This window comes from Equus asinus, chromosome 19, assembly GCF_041296235.1.
Source record: "Equus asinus isolate D_3611 breed Donkey chromosome 19, EquAss-T2T_v2, whole genome shotgun sequence".
NCBI lineage: Eukaryota > Metazoa > Chordata > Mammalia > Perissodactyla > Equidae > Equus > Equus asinus.
This window is the reverse complement of record NC_091808.1, coordinates 3,136,422-3,145,916: the sequence shown is the minus strand read 5'-3', so window position 1 is coordinate 3,145,916 and position 9,495 is coordinate 3,136,422. Positions and strand designations below refer to the sequence as shown.

The window sequence follows — 9,495 nt, the reverse complement described above, 5'->3', positions numbered from 1 at the left end:
TTTGGTAAATTCATAAATATATCCTCATAAACATCAACCTTAAGCATGAAAAGGCTCTGGTTACATCCTAGCCTCTCACCTCCGCACAGCCCCTATGAGTCAGCTGTGGCTGCATGGATGCTGTGTAATGAATACCCACCTCAGGGTTCTGCCTCCAGGCATCTCTTGCTCACCAGTTGACTGGAGCGGCTCTGCTTGTGTTGGGGGTCAGCTGGGATGGCTGTGCTCCACACGCCTCACTTTGGAGCCCAGGAAATGGGGTCAGAGGCCCCTGGGTATTGCAGGTTTGGTTCCCAGAAATCATCCTAAGGTGGAGTTTGGTGAGCACGATGCTTTTGAAGGAGTGCCCTGGGGGTCGACAGCTGTAAGAGGGATCGGAAAGACCCAGGACCCTGCAGAGGGAGACGCCTGGCTGTGAAGCAGGCTGACAACCCCACTGGGAGTAGCTAAAATGGCTCCTGAGTTGCCCTGAGTTGGGCCGAGGTGGTTGACCTTTACTTCCACCCCCTAATTGGTTAGTCACCAGACGTGCGGGCCCGGGAAGGGGTGTGACCTTCCCTGGGGAAGCAGAATGGTCACTTGGGGGTGGCAGTGTGTTGTTGGCGGGTCATGGTTGGGTATTTGCAGTCTCCCGGCCTTGGGGAGATGTGTGCCCGGCTGTGGGAAGGTGGACGAGCCTGCCCTGGTCTCCTCTCTTTGGCCTTGTTCACCTCCAGGGTCATTTGCAGCCCAGGATTTTGGGGAGAAAATAGTTCAAGGACTTGAATTATTGGGCATGTAAAATGAAGACACTCCCATGGGACCTGCTTCTATGGGCAAAGGGTGACAGGGCTGCGAATGGGTCTGGGTCCAAGGGGCCACCCCCATGGGTCCAAGTGATCCCCATCCTTCAACACGGGAGCCCGGGATGCGGGCAGGACAGCCCCACAGGGTCCCCACCAACGAGAGCCAACAAGGACGAGAGCACACAGGCAGAAACCAGAGATAGGAGGGCAATTAATGCTGTCTTTATTTACACCACAAGAGTAACAGTTGAAGGATGAGGTACAAAATACTGGACTCCTGGGGAACTGAACAGAGTCGGCCGTCGGAGGGGGACACCGCGGTCGGCGAAAATCCACCCACATGGAACAGAACAAGAATGGGAAAACCAAGAACAAAATCTGCAACCCCACTGAGCAAAAGAGCGAACCCTTGGAAGGTCCAGACGGTCAGAGAGAACCGATGAGATTACAGAGGACACAGTCGCGGCTCCTGCGCGGCCCCACGCGGGCGCGGACAGGCATTGGGTGGGATGTGCTGTCGTTCCAACCGTGTTTTCGAGAACACGTCGGTAGTAAGCTCTTGGGTGAACAGGGTCAGCCCCCCTTATATATATATTATAGATATAGTTTGTCTTTCTCATCATTGGAAAATGGCGCCCCCGTTATGGAGCACACACATCAAAAAAGCAAACAAACAGAAACTGTCCGCTTTCCTTTTCTTTCGACAGGAGACTTTTAATCATGTCAGACACAAAGGGAGCTGAGCTCGGAGCAGCCTCCGCTTCATCACAAGGAAGAAATGCTTTCCTTTCGATGCAAAGTATAATTTTAAACCACAGTGCTCACACAGTTCACGACTGCTTAGTTTAAAGTGAAATCTTAGCCATACATCATCTAAAAGTAATTAAAAAGTCAACATGGAAAAGGGGCTTCCCAGGGCCCACCCGGTTCTCCATCAGAATAAGCGGTCACGGGGGCCGGTGGGCACAGTGCGCCTCGCCCCGTGCAAGGAGATAAAAAGAACCGAAACAAAAAAATTCCTCCAAATCAACTGAAGAGAGACAGGCAGTTCACTGTGAATTCTGCGCAGTTTCCCGAAAACACTGTTTCCACATAAATACAATAAACTCTATTATTGGTATGTCGCAAGTGCTAGATAAACTTTTTTTCTTAATATGACAAATGTTTAAGTAGTCCTTTTTATTCTTCTTACAATAAAAAGTACAATTTCTTAAGAATAAGTTCAATAAGACGCAAACGTTCCCCCCCAACTCTCCTTCTAGGTTTTGTTTTACAGAAAAATTTCCATCGTTTGTATCTGCAGATGTCATGAGAGAACAGAAAGGCATTTTTCTTCTTCCCCAAAGCTGCCGAGTTTGGCGTGCAAAATCTGTATACAATATAAAGACATGCGGCCGTTACAGTCCATGCAACCTCCAGATGTAGGAAACCTAAAAAAATATATTCATATATATTTATATTTATATATTTATATATGTATCAATGCCCAGAGAACATGTGGGCCCAAAAGTCTACAAAAAGAAGAATGGAATGAGCACATGGCTGTGACCAGGAAGAAGGAATGTTCTGATCAAAAATTAAAAACAATAAACTCCTTTGCTAGAGCTGCAAAAATCAGACCTACTTTTGTGTCCAATACAAAACGGTCCTTCCTCTGGAAACAGACTTTCAAAAGAAGTAAAGAAAAACTGAAACACTTCGACAAAGAGGCCCTTGGGAACCGGAGGGGCTGCCAGTCCCGGCCGGTCGGGTGCGGCCCCGGGACGGCCGCCTGCTGGTGGGGCTCGGGCGCGTCGTGGCGCAGCTGGAAAGCCAAGAGGGCAGGGGCGACACCGCGAGTCCCGGCAGCGTCGTGGGGCTTCCCGCAAAGGGACATAAAGTGCTCGCTTGCTGATCCCCGGTCAGGGCCCCAAGGCCTTTGCAAAGAGAGGAAAAGGCTAGAGGTCCAGGGAGCCAAGAGGGGAGGCGTGAGGAGCCTGGGGCAGGCCCTCCAGCGTCCGCCCTGGACGTCTGGCCGTGCAGAGGGCCAAGTGTGTCTTCAAAGGAAAGAAAAGGCTACATGGTCACGCTCTCTGCACGTCTGTGAAGCTGGAGTGAGCTGACAGCGAAACACACTCCCCCGGCAGGGCCCCTCTGTAGAAGCCATCTCTGCTGAATGGGGTTGGAAGTCAGTGCCCACAATGATAACGTGACCACCGAGAGGTCCACGTTATCGCATCATCTGTAAAAAACGTGAGATGATGTCTTACTCCCCAAGAGCCACGGCTGGTCAAGAGAGGGCAGGGGCAAGGGGTCCCCACGGACTGTGCCGAGGAGCCCGAGGAGGCCAGAAGAGCCGGCCGCTGGGCCCCGCCAGCGCCCTGCTCACGCCGGGGGTGGATGGAACTGCTCCCACACACCGGCTCCCGTCAAGTCGGGCTTCAGAGTGGCCAGGAGGGAGGAGATGGTCAAACACATCCTGAGCCCTTTCTGCCCTGCTCTCAAACGGCTGCCCTGGATTTGACCAACAGCATCCTGGTGACCAAGCCAATCCAAGAATTTGGATATATTGGGTCAAAAGTCCAGCTGTGTCAGTGTCTCTTTCAGAAGCTACCCTGTAAACGTCACCAATCTCAGAAACCTGCCTTGGGGTTCCCTCCTGTGGGCACGCTGGGCCTGTACTTCGTCCCACAAGTCTGAGCTCGATACACACTTTGGAATGAAACTGGTGGCTTCAAGTGCTGGAAAATAAGTTACCAGTAAAAAGTGATGGTCAGTAACCGTCAAAGAGAAAAAGAGCCGAGACTGGCTGCCCTGGTCAGGACCTGTGTGCCCCTGCAGGCTTGCCAGGCGGTGAGGGCCTCTGCAGCCGCAGCCTCTAAAGTCCAGGGCCTGCTGCTTCCAGCCAGGGGCCTGGGCCATGTGGCTGCAGCAGAAAAACCAGGAATGGGGGCCAGGCCCCACTCTGGCCCCATGCATTGCTGACATGCTTAAAAGGTCTTTGGAAAACAGAAGCTAAAATTCTATCCTGACCACATGGTCAGAGAAGTTTAAACATGAGTTTTAGGACTGCCGATGGCCCGTGGTGTCTGGGCAAGTTGCCCAGCTCACTGCCATGCGTGATCCCCCCACATCCCCTATGGAGGGGAACACACCTCCCCCCCCCCCCAATCACGCTACTGCTGTGCAGGGGCCAAAAGCCCCTTCGCATCTGGATACAGCTCCTATGACAGAACCAGGAAAGACACATGGTTGGTACCACCACGAAAGACCTCAGGCCCCTCTCCTCATTTGATGCTCACTTTCTGAAAATAAGCTCTGCGGCCACAGTTCTGTGTGCTGCAGAAAACTGCTCACTGTACAAAAAGAAACAAAAATGAAAATCATAAAAAAAAACCTTTAAAAGTTAAAAAAAATGTACAAGCAAGAAATTAGAAAGGAAAAAAGGTTTAGACAGTATTACCATTCAGAAAACTGCTAAATGGTGAGAAAAAATGTAAAATTCACAAAACAAGGCTTATTCGGGATCTTTCCGTGAAAAATTCATACAAAAATCAACAGCAAATTTATATTCTTTGCTATAAAAACTCATTAGGTACATATGTGCATGGAGGCTTGGAGCGAGAAGGAGTTCTGTTAGAAAATAATCAGAATGAAATACAAACTCTCAGGGTAGCTGCCCAGTGGCGAATGTGTTGGTGATCTGAACGCTGTCTGATGTGGAGTTCAAAAATACACGAGTGCCAGACTAGATCCCTTCCATGAGCACCTTGGTATCTAATTCACAAGTCAGTCATTCGCCAGGGACCTTTACAATCTGCATTTATTATATATATATACTTTTTCTATAAATGCATTATAAATATTTTATCAAGATTTCATAAGAATCAAGTTTCTTAGCTTGGAATACATTGGAATATATATTATACATATATATATTTATTTATACCTAAAATTTAAGCAATACTTCATGCTACTTGCTTTTAATAAAAAGCATTCCGATCGTAACACTGAAAGTGTGCCTAGGGCATGCTTCACGACCAAATGGAGATGCTCAATTGTTACAGGATGGACGAGAAAAGAACACTTTGGATTCATTTAAAATTTGTTGGACTTCAAAACTCCCAACAGTATTTGCCACTTTTTTGGAACTACCTCCATTTTTCTTCAACAGCAATAAAGCAAAAGCAGGGCCGCAGGACTGCAGCCCCTGGAGCAGCCGGCAGCGGCCTGCGCCCGCTCTGAGCGCCAGGCCAGCACCCTACAGCCCCTGCCCCTCGCAGGGCACTGTCAGGCCCCACCAGCCACAGGACACTGTCCCACCAATTCCTGCTGTTTATTTTTTCTTAAGGCATTGTTCCTCAGACTTCAGAAACCCCAGCCACAAAAATCCATCAGAGCAATTAAAAAAAAGGCACAAACTCGCATCTTCCGAAGGCTTTGCGAAACCAAAGCCAGCCCTGCAGGCTCGCATTTCTGTTTTGTCCAGTTTTTCTTCCTTAAACGCGCGTGCGCTCTGCCCCCACCGCGCCCGGGTCGGAGGCGGCCGGAGCCGTAGAAACTTGCTCTTTAAAAACACGACCTACAAGATGAGTGGTTTACACGGAGACTGTGGAATCGTGGGTAATAACCAAACTTTAAGCACCAGTTTTAATCAAGTTTGTTTTGTATTATTAGATCTTTGATTTTCGTTTTCTTTTCCTCGTGTCAGCTAAATCGGGCAGCCCCGCCACGAGCCGCCGCAGCCGCCTCCCTCCGGCCGCCCCGTGGGAGCCGCGCGCCCGGCTCCGCGCGTGTCCGCGTGTCGCTCGGCCCGGCGTCTGTCCGGGGTCCTGGAGGGCCGCCCGCCGGGAGCCCCGGGTCCGCGGAGCAGGGGCCTCCGGGCCGCCCGCCGTGCCTGGTGCTCTCGAGAACGCCGCGGCAGGACGCGGAGGAGCAGGAGCTTTTCTCGGCGGAGCTTCAAGACAGAGACAAACAGACAAGAGCCGCGGCGTCGGGGGCTACAGGGGCGGCTCCGCTTCCATGGGCTCCTCGTCGGGTCTGCGCGGCGCCCGGGGCGGCGGGGAGAGAGAGAACCGAGCGCGTTACCGGCGGCCCCCGGGGTCCCGCGCCGGGGCGCACCCTCCCGCGGCAGGCCGCCGCACCCCAGCCTGGGCCCCGCCCGCCAGCTCAGGAGCAGATGCTCTGCAAGGGTTTCCAGGGACTTTCGCACGGGACCGAGTTGGCCGTGCTGGCCCGGCGCTGGAGCCGCGGGGGACCCCCGCCCTCCACCCCTCCCGGGGGGCCCTGCTGAGCGCGCGGAGAAGCCACAGGCTTCAGACACGAGCGCAAAGCTTCAGGTCGTCCGCGGAATGAGTCACCATTCACAGACGTGCCCCGCAGGCCAGTGGCTTTGGGGGCCCCGGGGCGGCGCAGAGGCGCTCACCTCTTCTCGGCCGGCTTCACGCCCACGGACAGCGAGGCCATGGCGGTGACGGTCTCGGCTTCCTCGGTCTCGCACTTCTGGGCCTCGACGAGCGAGTGCCCCGCCGTGGAGGAGGGCCGCCGCAGCGAGCGCCAGTACTGGCCTGCGTGGAGGGCTCGGTCACGCGCTCCGCGGGGACAGGGCGCCCACGGGGCTCAAGCGTGACTTGCATGAGTGGCTTTAAAAGCACCTCTCTTTGGGGACACAGAAGCCAGGGGCGTCCTGATTCCAAACTCACAAAGACCAGGGCCCTTTGGAAAAGCTTCCGCACCGCCGGGGAATCAAGTCCTCCCCAGGCACGAGCACCTTGCGTGGGGTGGGGGTCCTGGGGCCTGGCCCCTTCCTCACTGTGGGGTGGCCGTGAGGAGCAGGCGAGCGCAGGAACACTGTCGCCCGTGCTAAGGGGTCTCCCCCTCCCCTGACCCTCTGAGATGCTGAGGGGTAACCTTAGGGGACCTGGGCATGAGGGACAGTGCAGGGGGGTTGAGCAGGCCCAGTGGACCGTCAGCACTTCTTCCCACCAGGGGTCCCTCGTTGGGGATCAGTGGGAACAGCTCCAAGGCCAGGAGCTCAGCATGGGCCAGGGAACCACAGGGCAGACCCCTGGTGTGCACCCACCCATGACAGTCTCAACAATTTGGGTCATCCTCAGACCTAAGACAAACGGCTCTGTGCTGAGGACGAGGTGGTGCCAGTTCACGTGAGACAAGGTGTGACTGCAGGAGTCACCTGGCTGTGGGCCAGCCCCCAGGGCCCCCAGGACCTGCCACTGGAGGGCAGTGCAGGAAATAGGGGCCATGTGGGCTGATGCAGCGGGTTCTCTGGTCCCTGGGAGGAGACCAAACTCTAGCACATGGGTTCGTGTGCGCGCCCCACCCCTGCTAGCTGGGGACCTGGAGCAAGTGATGTCACAGACTCCTTGAGCCTCAATTCTTTGGACCTGTAGAATGGAGCTGCCGATGCTGTTCTAGCAGGTGGTGGGGAAATTAATGGGGATGAAGTGAGTCTCTACCAGCTTGTCCAATGCTAGGTAGACGCCAGGCCTTGTCACGCAGGCCTGGGCTGGCGGTGGCAGGGACATGGAGAGGGGCACGGGGTGGGGACATGGAGTCCTGCACACTCCTCTTGCCAGTCCCCCTCCCTGCCACCCATCCTCCTCCCTGTCCTCCCTCTGATACCCCCAGGGGGCTTCGCTGCTGAGCACTCTGCCGGCGACTTACTGTGGATTTCAATGACCTTCTCCATGGACCGGACAGCGTTAGCATTGGGTCTCTGCTGTAAAACCTTTTCTGGGAGAGGATCAAGCTGGAAAAAAAACCATAGTGAATAGAAAGGATGTCAGTATAATCCCTGTGTGTGTTCAAGTGGGATGTTCAAGGTCAGCCTGGGTCTCTTGAGGGTACTTGCCAACAGAGAAGAGAAAATAACTTTAAAAAGCCAAATGTGGTTTCGGGATTTACTATATAAACGTCTTAGAAAAGTAGATTTCTTTTCTTTAAGGTATTTTTCCTGGGAGACTATTAGGTGTGTTCGTGGGTTCCCATGCGAGCAGGACGACGGGCGGCGTGCAGGAGTGGGCTGGAGGAGGACGTCAGTGTGGTATCCGCTATTTACACCACAGCGTCACATCTGGGGAAATAATGATTCCTTTCTTATCACTTTCCTTATCATGAAATACCCTTTCACTTATCATGAAATATCACTTTCATGTCCCTGGTCTTATAAATAAGAATGCTTGAGTATCCCCTGTTCACAGTTTTCTCCTAATAATGGGGAAAAAGGTAAACGGAAGGAAGGGAGTGGAACCTCTCACAGAGGGAACTTTGCTCCAGGTTTCTCCTTAAGTGCTGGCAGCTGACAATAACAAGGAGTACACTGACAAGTCGAGTGAGGCCGACCAGAGCGTCCACAAGCTAACAGCTAAGTGTGGTGGGCTGAAATAGATCATAGGAACGCAACAAGTAAAAAACCTTTCGATAACTGGACTAGCCTACAAAACCAGGGGGGATCTGCAGTGAAGCTGGAACCTGCCCAGGGAGGTCAGGAATCCTGGGGACAGGCCCTGTCCTGCAGGCCTAGGCTGGAATGATTGCAGCCTCTGGGGAGAGCCAGCAGAGCAGGCACACAGACAGCGTGCCCGCAGAGACAAGTGGCAAAGAAAGCTTTGTTCTCAGCCCCCTGAGGATCCGCCGGGTTCTAAACACTGTGAGCAGAGAGCCTCTATTTGCGGTGTCAGCTCCACGACGCCAGATGCCTGGCAGAGCAGCTGTAGACCCTCTCCTGAGGCATACGTCCCCGCACCAGGCCACCAATGAGCGCGCCAGCTCAATTCCAAGACGCACAAGTTCCCACTCAAAACTGTCATAAAGTGCAGGAGCTGGCCAGCATGCGCTTGGGCCAGAACAAACCAGGTTCTAATTGCCTTCTCCAGGAAAAGGAGCAGCCTTCCTGGAGGAGGGGCTGGTTCCAGGCCTGGGGCATCCTGCAGGGCAGAGGAAGGAAGAACTCAAAGCCAGGACGATGGGGCATGTCAGAGGGGCCGACAGGGGGCCAATCGGAAAGGGATGCGTCACATACTGCTGAATCGTAACTCGGGGCAGAAAACAAGGACCCACAGTCCACAGCGATATAAAGAAGCGACTGGAGAAATAAACAAAGCAACGAGGAGACACGTCTTCCTTAAGAAGAGTTTCAAATGACTTATGTGCACACCCCCTCCATGAGGTGGAGCTTAACACCCCTGCACCTGTCCCCTCGAGTGTGACCTGAGCTGACTTCCTTCCAAAGGGCACGCCTGTGGGGAAGGGGAAGTGCAGGTGGAGAAACCTCAGAAACACCACTTCCACCAGGTGCTCACGGTCGGCCTCGGCAGAGCTGAGCTGTGTGGACAGCACCGCCGGGCAGGAAGCATTGAGAAGGCCCTTGGATGAGTGATGAGTGGGGTCCTGGATGGGACCCGAAATAGAAACAGGGTGTCGTGGGAAAACGGGTGAGACCTCAGCATGTCTGGCATTAACAGTAACGTGCTGGATTGGTTCCCAGGTGTGACCAACGTCCCACTGACATCAGATGGTTACAACAGAGGGGACCGTCGGAGGGGCACACAGGAGCACGGGTGCTGGCTCTGCCACTTTCTGTAAATCAAAAACCGTCCCAGAATAAAAAGTTTATCCAAAAAATACAGGTTCAGATCCTAAAAGACTGCAGTCATCAAATAGAAGTAAGCATGTTTAATAGGTATTAAAAATAAAAGACATTTATGTATGA

At 53.5% G+C, this 9,495-nt stretch overlaps 1 protein-coding gene across 11 annotated transcripts in view; it reads right to left on the bottom strand.

The window, feature by feature from the left end:
* Positions 1 to 966: 966 nt before the first annotated feature.
* HDAC4 (histone deacetylase 4) overlaps positions 967 to 9,495 on the bottom strand; it is a 335,893-nt gene continuing 327,364 nt past the window's right edge. For all 11 annotated transcript variants that reach the window (XM_044751535.2, XM_070489249.1, XM_070489241.1 and 8 more), the window contains 3 exons: positions 7,449 to 7,533; positions 6,190 to 6,331; positions 967 to 5,804 (listed from right to left, as the gene is read on the bottom strand). In XM_044751535.2, the coding sequence (XP_044607470.1) occupies positions 5,765 to 5,804; positions 6,190 to 6,331; positions 7,449 to 7,533 (267 nt within the window). In that variant the 3' untranslated portion in view covers positions 967 to 5,764. The remainder of the gene's footprint in view (positions 5,805 to 6,189; positions 6,332 to 7,448; positions 7,534 to 9,495) is intronic.